This window comes from Solanum stenotomum, chromosome 2, assembly GCF_019186545.1.
Source record: "Solanum stenotomum isolate F172 chromosome 2, ASM1918654v1, whole genome shotgun sequence".
NCBI classification, from domain to species: domain Eukaryota; kingdom Viridiplantae; phylum Streptophyta; class Magnoliopsida; order Solanales; family Solanaceae; genus Solanum; species Solanum stenotomum.
Window position 1 is genome coordinate 4,267,562 of NC_064283.1, and position 22,364 is coordinate 4,289,925.

The 22,364-nt window shown below is 31.4% G+C and overlaps 3 protein-coding genes across 3 annotated transcripts in view; 2 read left to right on the forward strand and 1 right to left on the reverse strand.

Moving 5' to 3' along the window:
- LOC125857134 (WD40 repeat-containing protein HOS15-like) overlaps window positions 1-22,364 on the forward strand; it is a 281,455-nt gene that overhangs the window by 121,028 nt on the left and 138,063 nt on the right. The gene's annotated exons all lie outside the window — the stretch shown is intronic.
- On the forward strand, window positions 9,518-10,764 carry LOC125857151 (transcription factor MYB44-like). The gene has a single exon (XM_049536832.1). It carries the CDS (start codon window positions 9,677-9,679, stop codon window positions 10,628-10,630), a length of 954 nt encoding a protein of 317 aa, XP_049392789.1. The 5' UTR covers window positions 9,518-9,676; the 3' UTR covers window positions 10,631-10,764.
- LOC125857132 (putative receptor protein kinase ZmPK1) lies at window positions 17,497-20,175 on the reverse strand. The gene is made up of 2 exons (XM_049536809.1): window positions 19,487-20,175; window positions 17,497-19,271 (listed from the first exon to the last, which is right to left on the reverse strand). The coding sequence occupies exons 1-2, from the start codon at window positions 20,121-20,123 to the stop codon at window positions 17,509-17,511; spliced, it is 2,400 nt and encodes a 799-aa protein (XP_049392766.1). The 5' UTR covers window positions 20,124-20,175; the 3' UTR covers window positions 17,497-17,508.

Sequence of the window (22,364 nt, forward strand, 5' to 3'; positions counted from 1 at the left end):
GCTTTAGGCTTTGTATTAGTCGCAACGTATTAGAGTTAGATCCACCTATTTTATGTTTCATATAAGGATGGTCCTTTATATATATTTTCTTATATATTATCTTGTTAATCTCTAGTTCTCGAGCCTAAGCATGCCGAAAGGTTTTAGTAGTCTTATACAGGGGCGGAGCCAGCATGTCTTTAGGGGGTTCATCCGAACTCCCTTCGGTGGAAAATATTACTATATATATATGGTTAAAATTAATTTTTAGATGTATATAATAGATGTCGAACCCCCTTAGGCTAGTTCATATGTTTACTCTTTCAGATTTTGAAACCCCTTATTGAAAATCCTGGCTCCGCCACTGGTCTTATATCAATGGATGTGCTAATAAGTTATATTATTTTACAATATTCACATTTTAAATCAAACTTTTGAAATTAAGTTAGATTCCAATTATATTTTGCTTATCATTAAAAATAAACGACATTAGTCATTTTAGTAAAGGAGTTCAATGAAAATAAGGGAAATGAAGACAATTACATAATTTCTCGTAGTGGAGTCTATCATTGAATTTAAGCTTTTTAAACTAGTGAAAAAACAAGGTCATGAATAAAATACTCCCTTTTTCCTTGGTAACCGAGTCACATAAGGAAATTAAAGTCTAAAAAGTTCAATAATAGAATTATTTCCTCCGTTTTATTTTAGTTGGCTCCTATACCATACTATATATTCATACTACTATTGGTATAAAATAACTATAAAAAATAGCAATCACAGTCAAATTTAGAAATCAAATCAATAGGAGTCAAGTAATATAAATGCGACAAATTATTTTGCGACAATGTGAATGCAACTCGTTATGAATGCTATAAAAGAATTAAAAGGTGTATAGACCAATTAGTAAATTTTAGGCATATGAATGATGTGGTATAGCTAAGGATTGAGGTCTAATCATATCTACAAGTGCCAAATATGATTATTTTGAACATATGCTCAACAAGCAATTGGCTATCCAAATTATAATTATCCACACTGATTCCCTTTTGTGGTCCATATATATCGTCCTACATTATATATATCACATTGGAGGAGTATTAAATAAGAATTCTGTCCCAGGTATTATTATATGGAATGAGTGTACTTTAGGGGAAGAAACGTATCTTCCCATTATCTTTTGCTTTATTTATCAAACTTTGCTATTTCCTAGTCGACATTAGTTAAAAGAATCTTTTTGTGTTTCAAATTCTTGGTATACGTAACTCAACAAGATTTATATTGGTTTATTTTAGTTTAGCAAACCTCACTTGAGCAAAAGATCATTCGAAATCAAACATAACAACATATCAATCTTTACAAGGTAGAATTAAAATTTGCGTACATTCTATAGGCTCTAGATTTTATTTGTGATTTCATTGGTTTGTTATTGTATTTTGATTGACCAAAATCTATAAGAGGACACGTCATCGATTCCTTCTTAGTGAAAAAATCTAATTTAATTTCGAGAAATCATTTAATTTTAGGACAAAGGACGACCACCCAATAAATGAGTGTGTTCTTGCTAGTACATAGTAATTAATTAGGCGTTTGTTTGAAATTTTCAAGCTCAAAAGGCCGAAAGTCACAAACTTCATTAGCAATCTAATTAAATTAAGATTTGAGATGGATCGCCGTTGATACCACTTTAAGTTATCAACCTTGGATCTAACTCGTTAGTTTCATAAACAGATTCAGAATTTGAAGTTTATATGCTTCATCAACATCAGAAAAACAAATAATTGAGATGGATTTGATGTTGATATCATATAAAGAAATGAACATTTGGTTTAACTCATTAAGCTGAGGTGAATATGTGATTTGGAGTTAATAGGACACAATAACAACCTTGAGCTAATATATAATAATAACAAGATTTACGATCAAATAGTTATACAATTTTAGCAAATTTCATTATATAAATGTAACACTTAAACGAAAACTATTGAGTTCAGATAAATTCATCAATTGAAAACTAGATATGTCTATCAATGTGAGGCTGGGACTCAACACTATTAATTATACTATACATTTATTATTTATATATTTCATGAAAGTAGACTACTATTTAAATGATGAGAAAATTGTTCTTTTCTTTACCTTTATTTTAGTTTCACTTTTTGGTTGAAAGAGATTCATTGTATTGATGAGAAAATTGTTCTTTTCTTGTAGTAGCAGAGTATTTGGCAGGTTAAAAGCAAGAGGCCTAACTTGCTTGAGTGAGTGGATTGAGACCTGACTTTCATGTGTTTATTAAAGTTGGTAGCATCTAAACACCTTTGGTCGCACAAAAGTTACACATTTCTTCAAGCAAACCATGCCTAATTTCTTCTCTTTTAATTTATATGTATCGAGAATCATACGATCGAGAAAATACAAATAAATAAAAATGAACCAAAAGTAGAGGGGAGGTAAAATGGGTAGATCACAGTAAGGTGACATGTCGCATTGTGTTATGAATATAACTAAGATGGAGAATCCGTGTGAGAAAATGTTAAATTATATTTGAGACACTGGAAAGATACTTATATATAGATAGGGAAATACTCAATTAGGGTTTATGCAATGACGTTGTCTGTTATTTTTGCTTAGATTAGTTCTGAAACCAGCCCCCTTTTTATCTCTTCTTCTTTCATTGAAAGATTTGTTTCTAGTTTAGAGTAATTAAAGTAATGTATAATTCCAATTAATCATTTCAATATAACATGGGTTCATGACACATTATGTATGTTATTTATAGGTATCCTTAATTAGATTAACAAAGCAGAATATGTATTTAAATTAAATAATATCTTCAAATTAATGCCTAACTCACATGTATATTCAGTGTATTTTTCAGAAACTTAATTCCCTTCTTGTTGTCCAGATTAGTGTCTCTTAGGATTTAACAAAATAAATAAGGAATAACATATAATAAAAAGGTAAAAAAGTGTTGCTAGTGAGACTCAAACTCGGGACCACTAACTCATTCAAGGTGTTTGAAATCCATAAAAAATGTCTAAAACCATTGGGCTACAACAATCTATTGTGTCAAAGGTGTCCAAAATATGTTATTTAATCTCTTCATGTATTATTTTACTTGTATATACGGTATTTCTTTTTCGACGAAGGGTGTCCAATTGGAAACCTAACTTGCATGTGCCTACGTCCCTGACCCTAACAAAGGAGCGGTAAATTTGAGCTACTTGACTAACGTGAGGTGTATGTGTATTTCTATACCAAAAGTATAACGAAGGATAAAAATGGATAAACAAGGGGTAAATATGACATTTCCTCTTTTTTCAAAAGAATATGCTATTGGTGTATAAAGAAATTGAAAAAGAGAATGGAGGGAAATGTGCACACGTATGGCCGGGGTTTTTTTGACACGTGACAAAGGGACGGTGCGGAGTACGGCTAAAGGACAGATGAAGTAGGTCAGGAAGTCACATGTGAGCTATATTTTTTAATATATAAATATAGTGCTCCATTTATTAGATGGTAAGAATATAGACACCATGGTGTATAGGCACCATTATTTTCAATAAAAAAATATATTTACTTTAAATCGCAAAATTGAGGATTATATTTGCCACTCTTCCCTTTAATTTTTATTGTTTGCAACCTTCTATCACAAATTGATGAAAACGTATAATTTTGAACACATACTGATAGGAGATAAAAATATTACAGTATAAATTATATACAGTTACATTTAAACTTGTAATCTCTTGATCCATACTTTAATAGATTGCACTACAATATTAGAAGTTAGGCTATAGCAGTTAGCCTACATTAGTCAAGGATTAAGATAAGTGAAACAAGTTAATATAGCACTATCAAAGAAAAAAGTAAAAGTAAAAGATACATAACTTCCAACAAAGAAAACTTATTGTAATTTTTCTTATATTATATAAGAGACCGTTTGTGCTGACGTGCCTGCATCAGTGTGTTTCGAAAAAGTATTTAAAAAGTTTATTTTTTTTGTTCTACTTTGATAGTTCGCGTTGAGTATACACGTTTCTATCGACCTGCCTGCTTCGGCGTGCTTCAATTTTTTTTTTAAATTACTTTTTTTGTTCTGCTTTAATTTAATTAGTGTATAATCATTTCGAAATTATAGAATCCGTTTAGCTATGACTTTTAGTATTAAATTCATATTCTTTAGTTTGTTTTATTAATTTGAATGTTGATAATATTTGTTTATATCTTGTAATTACTTTGAGTAAAAAATGAACGATTGATGACGAAAAATACATTAATTATGGACATCTTAATGAACCTCTTCACAATAAATTTGTGCAAATAAAAAATAATTAACATCTTAAATATCTAAAAATCATATTAAAATTTAATTAACTTTCTAAATTCTACCTATATCACATAAATTAAAATAAAAAAAATACTAAGATATTGAGTCTGTGCTAGCACGGGCCACTTGTGTCTATAATATAAATAAGAGCAGGGGCGGAGCCACCTTATTATTAGGGGGTTCATCCGAACCCCTTCGGCGGAAAAATTATATAATTTATACATGGTTAAAATAACTTTTTAGATATATATAGTAGATGTTAAACCCCCTTTGACTATTTTGTGTGTATATTTTTTTAGATTTTAAACCCCTTTATTGAAAATTCTATCTCCACCACTGAATAAGAGAAGGACTAGTATAGCACTATCAAATATTAAAGAAGCTAATTCTAACATTTGACAACAGATAGATTTAAGCATTTATTTTCCACCATAACAATTATGAGGAAATAAATTAGTTAATAGTCTACTGATGTGGACTTTATTAGTAGCAGTTGAAAAAAATTGGTAAACATTACTATCAAATATAACTCTCAGTTATTGTGTTCATGATATCAAATAATAATAAGAAGAAGAATTACGAAATAAAAATGAAAAAATTATTTAGCTTTATAATTCAATTAATTAACGAATATCCTATAAACACAAATTGACCTCATTGTAATGGTCATAGGCTCATAGTTAAAGGAAATATAAATAAAAGGGATGAAAAGGGCCATTTAAAATAGGTCAATTTACCCTATGTTACCTCTTTGGTTCAAATATGATCTTCTTGTTGGTTTTTTGGGGCAAGAAGGAGCTGATTCGATGGACCAGCTTCATTTTCTTGGGGAGCTATTTAAACAGAAGGCGATACATGTCCTGGTTTTTGTTCTGACTGATTCATCACGTGTCCATTTTCGTAGATCTTTTCCATGTTTTCTGGCTCCAACTTAGCTAGGTAATTCAAAACTATCATTTAACTAACTAAATAGCTCAAAAATACCTGTCTTACAAACAATACCTCCAAAAATATGAAACGATAAGTCAATATTACCCTTGAGCTAATCGAAACCAACCAATTTTAAAATAGCCTAATAACGTATTTTTTACCTATCAAATTTATACATTTCAATTGATTCAAGATTAAATATACTCTATTTTTATACATCACGAGAATCAGGGGCGTATCTAGAGGGGGTGCCGTGGGTTCACGTGAACCCATGCTCCCCTCTCTAGATCATATATAGTAGTGTTATATGCTAAAAAATTATTTAAATATAGATATGTGAACCCATGTTCAAAGTATTATATAATAATATGATGATGATAGGGTGCACCTCTCTGAGTGAGGATAGAAATTTAAATCTTATAGCTATCTTCTGTTTTTGAGTAACACCTCTCCAAGTGGTTATCACTTACACTTTTGGCGTTTCAACTAATTTTTCTTAAATCTTTCAAAATTTTCCAGTATGTTACATTGAAAATTCTTTAAAAAATTTAGCACTATAATTTTTTTTATATAATTAAATCAAATGTGTATATTCAAATTTAAAAAGTAGTAGTATTATATATTTTGGACCTATAATTTTTAAAATTTATTGGTTCATATTAAGTACCTAAAAGTCAAACTGATCAAATTTATATTTAAGAAGTATTTTTTCGTAATCATGCACCCATCTTATCGAAATCCTGAATACGCCTCTGACGAGAATCAAAACAAAATTTATTCATAATATAGGGACCAAATTATTAATTTGTGTAATGGCAATTTATGATAGGTTGCTTAACCAAACGCTTGTTAGACATGTATTGGGCAAAGGTACATTCGTAAACGACAAAGGGCCCCATATTCATTGCATGAAGATGAAATGAGTTGCCTTCATTCATTTTGTGGTTCTCATTTCCCTACATTTCAAACACATTGCTAATAGTGATAACCACTTAACTAAACACAAATGATTTTTATTGCTTTCTCCGTTCTTTTTTACTTGTCATATTTTTATTTAAAGAAAACTAATCTTTTGAAATTAGAAAACTATATAAAAACTACCATAAGTTGCAATCCTTCTTAAAATATTGATCAAAATTCGTATCATTTGATTCTCAAAATACAAGATGTGATAAGTAAAGTGAAATGAAAGAAAGAAAAAAAAGAATATAAGGAATTAGTTTATATAATAATCGATTCTCAGAGAATCATTATGACTAAATTGATTGACTATCTAAATTTTCACCTTATTAACAAAACAAAATTAAATTAAATTTTTACGTTGTAATCTTCCTTTTCATTTCTCTATTTTCCCTACCCCTGATTAAAATAAACAAATAAAGTAAATTAGAAAGAAAGAATCATTACTCATTTTTTAGCGACACCGTATAAATTCAAGAGAAGAAAAGTTAAAACAAATAACTTCATATATCTCTTGATATGTCACTTTTTTTTTCTAAAGTAGATTTTATTAATTTTTAATGTTAAATTAAATTAATTCTATAAGATAAAGATGGTTTGCTGTACCTTTATAAGAAAGAACGTGTTGATATATTGGTCAACTTCCTTTAAACTAGATTAGCAACTCAAAGAAAATAGGGATAATGGTTTGAAAAATAATTCAACTTTGGTCGAATTTGCTATTGCAATACTAAACTTTCATGAGGACCTATTACCTCCCTAGACTATTTAATACCGTATTTTAAACATATATATTTGCTCACGTGGAGATAAAAAATAATGCAAAATTATAAATAGTAATGTGTCCACGTGGACACATATATACCTTTAAAATACACTATTAAATAGTTCAGGAAGTAAAAAATACGGTATTAAATAGTCTAGGAAGATAATAGGTCCTCATGAAAATTTAGTATCGCAATAACAAATTCGACCAAAGTTAGGATATTTTTTAGACCCTTATCCCAAGAAAATAAGGTAGACAACATAAAAAAGAAAAAGATTGCGACTCTAATTCAAACAATCAAAAATTGATAAACAAATTGTTTATGTATAAAAATATATTTTTTGATTATTCTGACTTTTTCATAGAATACTACAATACTAAATTTAGCTCACCAGATTATTTGTTTTATTGCCAACGATTTAGCTCACTATTTTTATGCAACTTCGTAAGGGTATGGAAGGGCAAAAAAAAAGGAATATTCCGATATCACGCTTATTATTCGAGAATGCACAGCAACAAATAGTAATACACAACAATTGAAATAACAATATTATCAATGAGAAGGTTATTAATTAAAAAAAAAACTAAAAGAATCTTAAAGAATGAGATCAATTCATAAACACTTATTCTTATTTTAATAGGTTGAAATATTGTATACAAAATTCCATGACATTATTTTCTAAACTAATCATCTCAAAGAACCTCTCGGTATGATTATAATCAAATTTTCAATAAACGCAAAATTTGTTGGTCGTATAAGTTTCAGAATCATACAAAAGGCTAGACGAAGTCGTTGTTACTAGACAAAATTTTAAATTTTTTTCTTTTCTTGTTTGTAAATTAATCATCTCAATTGACTTCTTAGTTTGATTTTAATTCGATTTTCAATAACGTAAAGTTTTAAGATTGTTTAAATTTTACAATTATATTAAAGCTAGGCAATGTCGTTGTTACCCAACAAAATCTCATGACATTTCTAGTAAATTAACCACTTCAATAGGATTCTATCTTGACTTTGAATGACACGATTTTTTTTAGGTTGTTTAAGTTTTAGATTTACATAAAAGGCTATGTAATGTTGTTGTTATCAAAATGATGAACGATTATTATCTCTTCTTCGTTCATTTTAAAAAATCAAAAGAGTTTTACTACTTTCTTTCCATATTATTATCTTTAATATTTAATAATTATGTAAAATAATATCAAAATAATATATATATCTCTATGACTAAAAAGTACCAGGTCAAGTAATATGAAACGGAGAAAATAAAAAAGTGAATATTATATTTATGGTAGATTAACATTCACACTTTGAAGCAATATTGTTGAAACTCCCCTCTATAAATCCGCTCATTGATTAGGCGAAGTGGAGAAACAAACTTTCGGTTACCATATAAGTTGCGTGACATGTTTTTTTCCTAAATCTAGGTAACAAACACTAATCAACCACTAATTAATTCCTTAATATCTAATCCGATCTAATTAATTAATTTAAATCACAGAAAACGTTAAAGTCGGTTACGGCAGTTCAAACTGGCTGCTTCTGACTGCCACGTGTCGGTGGGCACGATGGCCGTTATGATGGGTCAGGTTTTACAGCCTGGCTTTATCACAGTATTCTGCTACAGTTATTTGTCGTTTAGTGCCAGCTCATCACCACCCAAATTTATAAAAAAATTGAAATTTAAAAGTAGGAAAATATCAAAGCCCATGAAAATGCTCTCCAGCCTGTCTTTTAGTCAAAGCCCATTCACTTTCCTTATAACCGTACGTACACTTCTATAAAATAAATAAATTAATAAATTATTATTAACTTCCAAAAACGGTCGGTGAATTTAAATTTTTTATTTTTCCATAAATAATTTCATCACCAAACTACTACGTTTATTTTAGTTTTTACATGTCCATCTTAAAATATTTACCATGATGTTTAATTAATCGATACAAAATGTAAAAGAAATAATTAATATTGAGAATAAACATATTCTTTTATTTGTCCTTTCTAGATATATTTAAACTAACTTACAAAAATGGACTATTAATATAACCGAGGTGAAATGATGGATTAAAAATGAACACTCTAAGACAGTGTTTTGTAAAAGTGAACAAAAGGATTATATTTAAAAAGACATAATATATACGTATGATATTTAACTTGACATCATTTTGCATATATATTATTTGATATTAAAACTTTATGATTAAACAATTAAACATATATTTTATACGTGACATTACGTGTATCTGCTTATTTAATTTTGTTACACATTCAATTTGTAAAAGCGTAAATACAAGGTCAAGTTAAATGACACAGTTACGTATAATGCGTGTTTAAAACCAACTATATTCCCTTAATATCTAAAAAGTTCCCGAGATTTTACAAGTGTGATTTAAATAGGTGTCTACATCGAACGTTTCATCTCGTGACGCGTGTGTTTGCCAGCTGTATAAGTGTAACTGCCTTTGCTTCTCTTTAACCGGTCATTTCCACCTCCTCAACCGGTCATCCCTATCCTTTTTCCTTCTTCAAGTATATAAACTCCGCTTCTCTCCCCCACAAGTCTTCGTTCAGTAAAGACGAGGCTCCGCCTCTCACCACCGTCAAATTTGTAAATATTTTCTCCTCTCCGTCGCCGGAAATTTCTCTGTTCCCGTTTTCTCTAAATCTATCTTACTTTTTTCTTACGGTTAATTAATCGGTTGCTATTCCTTTGATGGCGGCGATTACGCAGAGAAAAGATTCGGATCGGATAAAAGGTCCATGGAGTCCTGAAGAGGACGAGTTGTTGCAGACGCTTGTTGAGAAACATGGACCTAGAAACTGGACTTTAATAAGCAAATCGGTTCCGGGTCGATCTGGTAAATCCTGTCGTCTCCGGTGGTGTAACCAGCTTTCCCCTCAAGTGGAGCATCGTGCTTTTACTCCTGAAGAAGATGATACGATCATCAGGGCTCATGCGAAGTATGGTAACAAGTGGGCGACTATTGCCCGTTTGTTATCGGGTCGGACTGATAACGCTATTAAGAACCACTGGAACTCTACTCTTAAACGTAAGTGTCCTTCCATGTCCGAAGATTTAAGCTTTGAAACTCCTCAACCGCCTTTGAAAAGATCGTCTAGTGTTGGTCCTTGTACCAATTTTTCTTCTGTTATGAATCCGGGTAGTCCGTCTGGATCCGACTTGAGTGATTCCAGTCTTTCGGGTTTTCCCCAACCGCTTGTTTATAGACCTGTTCCCCGTACCGGCGGGATTTTCCCTCTTCCTCCTCCGGTTAAGCAGATCGAAATTCCTCCATCTGTACCCGACCCACCCACATCTCTCTGTCTTTCCTTACCCGGATCCGGATCTATTGAAAAACCAACCCAGTCCCCTAAATCACCACCACTACCACCGCCTCCTTTGCCGGTGGTTGATAAACCGATTCCCCCATCTGCTGCTGTCATGGGTCATCTTCCTCGATCCAATCAAAGTTATGATTTTTGTGCTGCTCCCAAATCAGGAGAGAAACAGTTTTTTACTCCAGAGTTCTTATCAGTTCTGCAAGATATGATTAGAAAGGAAGTGAAGAGTTACATGTCTGGGTTTGAACAAAATGGTATCTGCATGCAGACCGATGCAATAAGGAATGCAGTCATTAAGCGTATTGGCATCAGCAAGATTGAGTAAATCCATCTATGATTACAGTTGAACTGTTCTATAGTCATCAACAATGGCTGCCGCTGCTCAGCGAAATGACACCGGAGAAGAAACAATGGAAGATCGGAGCAGTCTTCCTCCCCCACCCCTTTTTTTTATTGCTTCCGTAGAATTCCAATCAAAAAAATAATTTTGCAGTAATGTACAGATGAATGAGAGTATGAGAGAAGAAGACTAAAGTTGAAAATGCCGAAAAGAGGAAAATCTGAGAAAAATCTCATTCTCTTGTCTAATGTCTTATGATGAACTCGCAAGATCAGCCTCATGAAAATGAAAATTAATCTATGAATTAGGAAATTTTAACATATACTTCTTTAATGAATTCTATAAACGTGTTTGTTTCATTCATCACTCCGTTTAATCGAAATCGAATAGTTTAAGATTGAATTACACATAATTGATATATTGAAAAATACTCTCAAGTAATGATGTCGAATATTATGGATTAGATTGGGAGAGAAGCCAAGTAGGTCCAGTTTTGATTGATTTTTTGTTTGGATTTTCAACTAACACCAAAAATAGATTCACTTATTAATTATTGAATGTGGAGACAGTTGTGCATGACTTATTGTGATAACTGAAATTGTTTAATTAGTTCCAGCTAATGGCAGCCTGTTTAGTGGGGTTAATTAGTCAAAAAAACATGCTTAAGTAGCTAAGTTTTGTGATATGATGGTTAGGCAATTGCTGATTATAGTGGGTTAAAATTACCCTTTTTGTTTGTGGTTGCACTATTATGTGTTAGACATGGTACAATTTTTAAAAATAAAATATTAGTGGAACGTAATATAGTTGTGAAAAGGAACATTCGAGAACATGTGGAAATTATGTGATAATATAACAAGTTTGGTGAGAATGACATTTCAATTATTGATCTTTCATGTTTAATTTTACGCGGTCCGTTCATAAAGTTTATTGGAACAAGTATTTATTTATTAGGCATTCAATTGCGACATTGAACAAACAAGTTTTCGCTGTATGTTATTGTAAAAAATCTAGCCTAGTTGATAAAAAAATAACTCCATAATTCTTTTGGATCTAGGATTAGATTAAGGGAGATTGAGAACGATTTGAATGATTTTGTTAGGTTATCAACTAACAGAAATGCAGAATCATTAATTTATTATTGACTATAAGACAGTTGATCATGACTTTTTAAGATTTTTATAACTGAATTTGTTTGCTGATCTATCCAGCTATTAATTAGGTTTTAGTCAAAATAAATAAATAAATGCTAAGTTTGTTTATTACTCTTTATGTTGTTGTTATGCACTATTTGTTAGGGTGCTTCAGGTTGAAGGTTTGCCCCAATTGGAATATCTTTGATTTGCTATCAATCATATTATTTGACCATTAGGTATTTGTTACTTACTTATCCGATTAATTCAAATTAGCATCGTAATTCATGGATAAACATTTCTTATCAGGAATTTGTCCATTCTAAGACTCGAACTTGATATAGTCTGGTTAAAGATAGATGACATTGTGTAAATGAGCTAAATATGATCGTTGATACTGCATCTGCTCGGTCAAGAGCCAAATCCAATTGAGCTAGCTAGCTTTATGAGAAATAGGAATAACTAAACCCGAGAATGAAAAGCACAAGCCTCTCGTGTTTATACAACATGATTAGAAAGACCAGAGACTGAGAAAGGAACAGAGAGGACAGTCGATTTGGCAGCACTCGTCTAAGAGGTTGCAGTGAAGAACTAATCTGAAATGTCTATCAACAAAAGGGTGGTTGTTCTGCTGTACTTCTTTAGAAGCCTTGTCCAATGTAGGACCAAAGCAGTCGATCGAAACTACTTAAGAATTACACGGGCTTATAGTAATTAATAACTTCAAAGAAGTAATGAGCACAAATTAGAATATATTTTCAGTGAGGTAAAACAAAGAAATAGAAGATATATATCTTACTCATTATGAACAAATGATCATCTTTCAGCCTCATAATTTCTGGGCATCTTAATTAATATTGTAACCACTAGATGTACATTTGACTTGTCACATTTGAGGCATCAGGCAAGTTGCATGCTTAGTGTCCTTAACAAAGCTATACTTCTAGTGGTCTCTTTAGAGGTGTTAGTTAGGTTTCATGGAAGAAAAGAACGGAAAGGTAAGATAATTCATCTCGGTTAAATTAAACGATCACCCTTACTATTTCCTGTATCCAGCGGACACCTAAAGAACATACATTTTCCACCCAAATCTCAGACATACATACATACATTTCATGTGTCGAACTTTATAGATATACTAATAGCCTCATACATAGAGAAGCCTTCTTATGGGCCTTAGTATCTCCACAAACATGATAGTCTACCCAAATCCAAAATGAAAAGCAAAGATCTAAAGACGTGGTTTTATCCAGAAAAAGGTTCAATCTTCTAGGGAGCAACAACTCTCTTTGCCACACTTCTACTCATCTTATTGCTATTTAATTTTCAACAACATGCCACATTCTCTCCTCTTTTATATGATGCTCTTTGATTGCACACAAAGGTTAAGGAAGAAAGAAACACCTTTAAAACTTGTGGCCCTTAACTAGACATAGCTTTTGTGGTTAAATTTTATCTAGATATAGAAAGGTATGATTTTTTTTAGGGTAAAGGGTCAAATATGCCCCTAAACTATTCGAAAAGGTCTAGATATATCCTTCATTTAAAGTTTGGCTCACTTGTGCCCTCGCCGTCCACCTCATCTTCCATTTCTTTAAGTGCCACATGGAATTGTCATGTCATTTTGACTTTAATTATCACATGACATTTATATGAAAATAGAAAGGGATCCATTATGCCCCTAAAAATTCGAACCCATAAACACCTAATCCGACCCATAAATCAACCCCCCTTTTAAATAAACTACCCGACCCATTTTCAACAATTTTGTTTAAATTTTTATTTTTTTCGGTAAATCTCGAAAATGAGTAATTGATTAATAAAAAACAGGAAAAATATGAAAAAAAATAAATTGTTTATTAATCAATTACTCATTTTCGGAATTTACCGAAAAAATAAAAAATTAAACAAAATTGTTGAAAGCGGGTCGGATAGTTTATTTAAAAGGGGGGGTTGATTTATGGGTCGGATTAGGTGTTTACGGGTTCAAATTTTTTAGGGGCATAATTGATCCCTTTCCATTTTCATATAAATGTCATGTGGTAAAGTCAAAATGACATGACAATTCCATGTAGTATTTAAAGAAATAGAAAATGAACTGAATATGTCCAGCAAGCAAACTAACGCCCAGAAGGGCATATCTAGATGAAAAATTGGACGGTGAAGGGCACGAGTGAGCCAAATTTTAAACCGAGGGTATATCTAGAACTTTTCGAATAGTTTAGGGGCATATTTGACCCTTTACCCTTTTTTAATAGACTAAAGTGTTATACTCCGTGCGACAGACTAAAAAGGAAAGTGAATCATATAAATCATGAAAACAAGATATATCCTTCTCTACACTCTTTCACAGTTTCTTCATCACTCAATTTTGCGTTATATAATCTTGTACAAGACCCGTTCCCCTTTCGTGATACCAGCACTAGCTTAGTATGTGAATAATGACATTGTTCTATCAAAAAAGGTTCTGCATTATACACACAACAATCCAGGGTACTCATCCACCTTTCTCCACATTTAGCACAAGCACATTGCCTCACATTTACACAAGTACTAAGTTTGGATTATCCAAAACATTACACTTTACGCAAGCATCAATGATTAGCAAACATCAAAGAAAGCTTGAATTCAAAAAAGGCACATTCAAGAAATTTGACTCAAGCTGATAAATAAACCCCAAAAAAACTAAATACCCAGAAACATATAAGCAAAAAGAAATGAAAAAAATAAACAGAGAACAAGAGAGGAGAAATTTAAATGTCCCATGATCAGTGGCGGATGTAGAGTGTGTCCAGGGGGTCATCCGACCCCCTCGGAAAAAAAATTACACTATATATATAAGATCAATTTTTTTGTGTACGTGTATATATTTAAAATTGAACCCCCTGAGCATATGTTAAAGGAGTAGCTCAATGGTTTATGGGGTTCAGAATTTCGCCTATGTTTTATTTGAACCCCCTTGATAGAATTCCTGCCTCCGCCACTGCCCATGATTTTCTGAAGATTGTTGGCGAACAAGTAGATGAGACCAATTGGAACTCATACGTTACTGCAAACTTAACTATCTCTAATACACCCTTTGAAGTTCCAACAGACGACATCGTTTTCACTTTTACTGATGAATGAAAATCTGTTGAACAGAAACCCCTTTCGATTTGCAGCTGCGCCCAAAAAATTTTGAGCATAAAAAATGTAATGTAATAGTGATTTAATGAATTTTATGATTTTAATTTTTTACATTAAATAATATTTAATATTAATATAGAAAAAGAAAGAAAGAGGATTTTTTATTATCAAATATTTTAGAACTTTGAATTAAACAATTAAATTTTTTATATTAATAAATAAAGTTTCTTCATTAGCATCCAATGTGATGTATTACAAACATGTTAACCTCTTAATAATTATAACTAATTCTTACTTTTTTTAAAATAATATTATTATTATGTGAAGTTATATACTTAATGTATTTTAAGAATATATACTAAAATCAAGTAGTTATATACAAGAACCAAAAATAAAAAAATAAAAAAAATCCAAAACTAATAATATTTTGTGCATCTATTTATATATTTAAAACTTCTTATTATAATTTTACTTTAAGCCACTAATTTTATTGAGATGTCCCTCACCAGAGAGGAATCAGAAGAATGAGTTGGGTAAAGAAATTTTGGATTTGTCTGATTTAGAATTGAGAAGTTGGGTCCAATACGGAAGGAACTAGCCCTTTTGGTGTTTTTACGGGAAATGGCGTATATTATTATGTAATATATATACAGTTTTGATTATTTTTAATTTGTGGCTATAGTTTTGCGAAATTTTGCTATTCGATTTCTAAATTATATAAATTCAGATTTTGTATATGTTTACCCTAGTTAGTTGTATACGATTTATGAAAAATTCATAATAAATTACTCTGTTTGTATATTGGCAAGCGAAATACATACAAACGGAGTTATGAAAAAAATTCCTAAATGTATAAATATAAAATTTGATATACTTACCCTGTTGTATATTTACAAGCAGAATATATAAACGAGCAAGCGAAATACACAAATTGCAGCCTCCATTTGTATATACTTATCATGTTTGTATATTTGCATGTGAAATATACAAACGGGCAAGCAAAATATACAAACCACACCCTGTATAGCAAACAAAACTATAACTATGTATCGCAATTATCGAACTATAGCTATAAAGTCTTATTATGTCTATTATCTTTGTTATTTCTGAAATTTTCTCAATTAAACTAATGACTACAGTTTGGGTTCAATTAGATTTCTATAGTTATACTTTGCATTATGATTCATAATTATAAGGAGGAAAGAGATGGGCGAGATTTGGAAGAAAGAGGAATAAGGTTGTATCAACAATATAATTGTATCAATGAATATGTTATTAAATATGTATTACTAAAAATACTTAGAACAATAAATTTTACAAAATTGGTAAGAAACAACAAAGTTTAAAGAGTATTTTCAAAACTAGAAACTTAAAACTGTAGGATGATCTTACTCACCGGTATATTGATACCTAAATCACGGTGTTAGCAAATCACTCATTGAGAGCAAAGTATACTAAAATCTATTTGTGCAGAATAAGAAGATCAGAAAATTCACTGTTAAAAAAAAACAAGAGAAACTCATCTATTTATAGACAACGAATAATAGTATGACCATATACTTAATGTTTCTTATCGGAAATGTCACAATTCTTTGAGAAAGTCAAAAGTTACAACCATACAGAAAAATCACAACATTTCATAGAATCACAACTTTTTCATTTTCCATTCAAATACAATTATATCAACGAATACAAATATATCTATTGGCTCGTAAAAAAATTGGAGGATTTGGCTGCGACAATTGACTTTGGCCTCAACAACACACAAACATATGAGAATATAAAAAATATTGTTTAACCTTTTTGGAAACATCCAATCTACTGAAATTAGTTTCAGTCTCTCAGAATCCTTTGAATAGTAAATACTGAAAAAAAAAATAATTAATTGACAAAATAGCCAGTAGTCAGTCTTGTGATTATTGAGTATTATGGTCAGAAATTGGACCTAGGATTAGATTAGGGAATATTGGGAACGATTTAAATGATTTTGATAGATTATCAACCAACAGAAATGAAAATTCATTTATTAATTATTGACTATGAGACAGTTGATCAGGACTTTAAGATTTTTTATAACTGAATTTATTACTAATCTATCCAGCTAATGAGTAGCCTCTTAATTGGTTTTAGTCAAAATTTGCTTATTTTGTGATATATGATGGTCACCTGCAAATGGTTAAGTTGACATACACTATTAGTTAGTCTGGTCCTAATAGAAGGTTTGCCCCAATAGGAATATCTCTGAGTTGGAATTTATTGGTCCGACTAATCAATATTCGCGTCCTATTGTGCCAATTTAAGGGGGGAAACATTTACTATCATGAATTTCTCCAGGACTCAAACCTAAGACGTAGGGTAAGGGTAAATGGATCTCATTCATCCCATCACACCGTTTGATGGTTGTTGATATATATATTTACCACTTTTCCCTGTTAAATGTACTCCTACACACTTTCCATCTAGCACTGATGCACAAGAACATAACAGTGGCTATAATGCACAATTTTGTTAAGAAACTATGTCATTCTATAAGGATTTACATTTTGGAATTCAAAAGTACTTGCTACTCAAGACACATTACATATAATTTTACATCTTGAGAAACTACATTAACATGTCTAATTTTAACTCGAAATTTTCTGGATGAAGCATTTTATCCACCACCTCACACATGGTAGGTCTTGCATCTCTATCTTCTTCCGAACATTGCAAAGCTAACTTTAATAAGATCTCCATTTTTTCCAAATCGAATTTACCATTCAATGCAGGATCCACAATTTGTTGAATCCATGATTTTCTTTCACTGTTTTCGCGCATTTTTTCTCTAATCCAAGTGACCAACAATCCTAGTCCCATAGAATCATCATCCCCCGAGCCACCAGCAGCACAAACTTCTGGACTCTTACCTGTGATCATCTCTAATAAAACAATGCCATAACTATAGACATCGACTTTGGATGTAATAGGCATCTTGAATACCCATTCTGGAGCCATGTATCCTCTCGTCCCCCTTATCGTGGAAAAGTTTGAATGATCCAAGCCACCTCTGTTAAATATCTTTGAAAGCCCAAAGTCAGCAACTTTTGGCTTGTAATTGGAATCTAAAAGTATGTTCTGAGGCTTTACATCACAATGCAAAACCCATTCTAAGCATTCTTCATGCAAGTATGCAAGTCCTTTAGCCGTTCCCAACGCGATTTCAAACCTTTTTTCCCAATCAAGATTGTTGGCATTCAAATTATCTGACAAAGAACCATACTCCATGTACTCATAAACTAAAAGCCTGTGCTTTCCCTCAGCACAATATCCCCAAATTTCGATCAAATTCATGTGATTAACGTTGCCTATAGTGCTCACTTCAGCTAGAAATTCTGCTTCTCCTTGATAGTTAGCTCCATAGAGAGACTTTATAGCTGCAACTCTGTCATCAGACAACTTCCCTTTGTACACAATACCACCACCTCCTCGACCTATCTCTTCACTGAAATTGGAAGTGGCCTTTTTAAGCTCAGCATAGGTGAATTTCTTGAATCTTGTCGAAAGCTGAAGGTAGCCTTGTGTGGTTTCATTCGAGCTTTTTCTCGTTTTAATAAAGTAAGTGAGAACACACAGAATTTCAAAGACTCCACCTACAACAACTGACCAAATGAATGGCTTCATCCATCCACCATGTTCTTTCCTTCTATAAGCTCTATCCAACATCACCTTTTTATCGTCACATTGAAGGCTTCCTTCATACTGCTCCTGCCAGGAACGTCGTGCTTTAGGCACTTTAAGGTAAACAAAATCAGGCCAACTAGCTTGAACATAGCCATTGAACAGAAGTGTTTTCGGGTAACAACCATAGGTACCATTGCCCTCAACATACTTGTATTCAAAACCTTTACAATCACAATGTTTCAAGCACAAATCTTTACATTCTTGCAATGTTTTATTGCGAAAATATGCAATATCATACCCGTAAAACTCAACATGGCGAAGTGGAATGAAGTCCAACGAGCTTGTATCGTTGCAAGAGATATCGAATTCTGGTTCACAACCATAGGACCAATCTTTAGGATTTTTCATCCTGTATCCTGGTACACAAGAACATTTTCTGCCAGAGACAGGATCATAGGAACATAAACTGTTCAATCCACAAACTCCATGAATCCTGCAGGCTGCTGGAAATAACTGCCAAGAAACTTTCCAAATGTTGCTCAGCTTATCTAGGCTGTACAATCGAAGGTTTCCATCTACGTCAAGGCTGAATCTTCTTTGCAATTCCAAACCATAATCAGCAGATTGGAATCCAAATCGATCACTCGATGTAAAATTCCCAAAACGATCAAGAACTGCTGTTTTGCTGTCATTGTAAGTGGATCGACCTGCAGAAATGGATGGAGTATATCAGCAATGAGTTCAGTTAAAACCGAAAACTTCAAAAATGAGTTGTACTAAATATTGAACCAACTAAATTTAAATCTTGAATCCGTCTTTACTAACCAATACACTCAAATGAAACATATAAGTAATGAGTTGAGTGACAACAAACTAAGGATTTAACGAATCAAATTTAAAATCTGAATCCGTCTTCACTAACCTGCATCCCAAACGATTAACCACGGACTTGGCCAGAACACACTTGTCATCTCTATTCCATCAAAGACAAGATGCAGGACATTATCTTCATTAAAATGTAACTGATAGAATCCAGAGGAGAAATTATTCAAGCTTCTACGCGATACAAGCTTTGAGGTTTTCGTAAGTGGTTGTTCAGGAAGAAGTGTATCTGTTGGTGAATCAAAGCTTTGCCATAATCTTTGACCTTCATAAGTTACAAGAACAAGATTTCCATTATCCAACAACCTTAACTCAACAGAGGAAGTTGATGATTGTGTACCAGATTCCCAAACATTGATCTGATTCGCGTCAATCAGTACAAGATTGCCTGATTTAAACAGCGACAGATGTGATTTTTGTCCGTTTATCGGTTGATCACGATTAGCCATCCAAACAATTGTGTTGGTTCCATCCGCCAATGAATTAGTAAACCATATAGCAAAGATATATGCATTATCACCAACAGAGTAGAAACCAGCAGTGAATTTTCCATTTCGAGACGAAATTAAATCTTGTGGAGCAGAAAGTGAACCTTCAGATGATAAACTAAAGATTGTTGAACAATAAGATGAAACAACAAGCAAAGGTAAAACAAGAATTGAAAATTTTGTATTCATGTTATAGTATGAAATCACAATTCGTACACAAGTTTCGGAATATGTAATTTTGATCGAGAAAGAAGAAGAATCTCAGTAGCTCAGTTGATTGACTAACTGTATAAATAGAAGACGGCTAATAGGAAAACATTAAAAAGGTAGTTGAAGAATTTGAGAAGCGAATTATTGATCAATCAAAAGAGATAAAGACAAAAAAAAAAGTAAAGGAATTTCTTTGACTGGAAAAGAACGATTTTTTCTCAAGTTGCTACAAATTAAATTCAAAATTATATCGTTAATCACTCTTAACATTCCTCAGGTGAGGGAATTAGTGCCTTTTAAGAGTACAATTGAATATTGAGGCACTAATGTGTGTATATATAGATATTTACTAATTACTAAAGATTTAGTCATTTAAGAACCGGTCTAATATATTATGTATTGCAATGCTGTAATATTTTATATTTAATAAAAGTGAAAAATAAATAATACTGATGATGTCAAAGTAATATGAAGGAAACTAAGGGGTGATAGTACTAAAGGACTAGGTCAGTAACTCAAATGCCGTGACTATGAAATCGTCTTTATTAAGACTGTTTTATTTTCAATATAAATTTTTTTATCGAAAATTGAATTTAGTCTGGACATCACATGAGAAACAAAATAAAATAAAATAGGGGCGAACTCATAATAGAACTTTTACAATTGAGTGATTTTTGGATTAAAAATCATAATTGAGTGATTTTCTGAGAGACAAGCTCATAGTAAAATAACTTTCTGAAAAAAAAGCAAGTACGACTATTATCATTTCCACCGAAGAATTACTTGGTCTAAATTTCAACAGTCATGGCCTTGTTCTTAATCTGATACTTAGATTTCAAAGATTCATTCTCACTAATTTTTTAAATAAAAAATTCAATTTAGAAAGATACAAAAACATTTAACCCGTCCATAGATGCAAATCGAATCATTATGAAGCATAAAATTTATATTTTCATATTGTAATATTTATGTGATGGTCCACTCTTTTGAAGAGCTTATAACTCGTTAAATGTAATTCGATTTTAAAGAATAAAAATTAAAAATTAATTTTTTTTAAAAAGAAATTATACCATTAAATGTCTAACTATCCCTTCAAATAAATAATACTGATGATGTCAAAGTAATATGAAGGAACTAAGGGGTGATAGTACTAAAGGACTAGGTCAGTAATTCAAATGCCGTGACTATGAAATCGTCTTTATTAAGATTGTTTTACCTTTAATATGAAATTTTTTATCGAGAATTGAATTTAATCTGGACATCACATGAGAAACAAAACGAAATAAAATAGGGAATTAAGTGATTTTTGGATTAAAAATCATAATTGAGTGATTTTCTGAGAAACAAGCTCATAGTAAAATAGCTTTCTAAAAAAAAAAAGCTAGTACGACTATTATCATTTCCACCGAAGAATTACTTGGTCTAAATTTCGACAGTCATGGTCTTGTTCTTCATCTGATACTTAAATTTCAAAGATTCATTCTCACTAATTTTTTAAATAAAAAATTCTATTTAGAAAGATACAAAAACATTTAACCTGTCCAAAGATGCAAATTGAATCATTACGAAGCATAAAAATTATATTTTCATATTGTAATATTTATGTTATGCTCCACTCTTTTGAAGAGCTTGTAACTCGTTAAATGTAATTCGATTTTAAAGAATAAAAATTAAAAATTAATTTTTTTAAAAAAGAAATTATACCATTAAATGTCTAACTATCCCTTCAAATTAAAATAATTGCTTTCGCATCAATTGCTCCAATAATTACAAATAATAATAATAGCACTGCAAAAACATTTATCATTTTCTGGCGGCTGCCAGATGGGGTGCTGTCCCTTTTATATAATTTTTGGTGGGTATAATCTATATATATCATACTGTTTCCCCCTTAACAAATATATACTTAATTTGGACTTATATAAGATTCAATTCAATTATACAAATTTATAAATTAAATTAAGAATAATCAACATATATTTATAAGCACTGTTTATTGAGAACAGAGAAATATTTTTATAATAATCCCTATTTATTAAGAAGAGTATGAGACCAACTTCAACTTGCAATTTTCTTTTCTCAAAACGATTATAATATATTTTCCTTCTTTTAATTTATTTGGTCAACTTTTATAGTCTGGTTAAAAAATATTTTGCAACTCTTTATCACAAGAACTAATGATATATTGATATATTCAACGAATTTTTAATTTAAAATCAT

Excerpts from the sequence above, each read along its gene's own strand:
- LOC125857151 (XM_049536832.1), top strand. The coding sequence starts at position 9,677 with ATGGCGGCGATTACGCAGAGAAAAGATTCGGATCGGATAAAAGGTCCA.
- LOC125857132 (XM_049536809.1), bottom strand. The coding sequence starts at position 20,123 with ATGAATACAAAATTTTCAATTCTTGTTTTACCTTTGCTTGTTGTTTCA. Across the intron at positions 19,272-19,486 it reads GTTAATCGTTTGGGATGCAG|GTCGATCCACTTACAATGAC; the intron begins GTTAGTGAAGAC and ends CCATTTCTGCAG.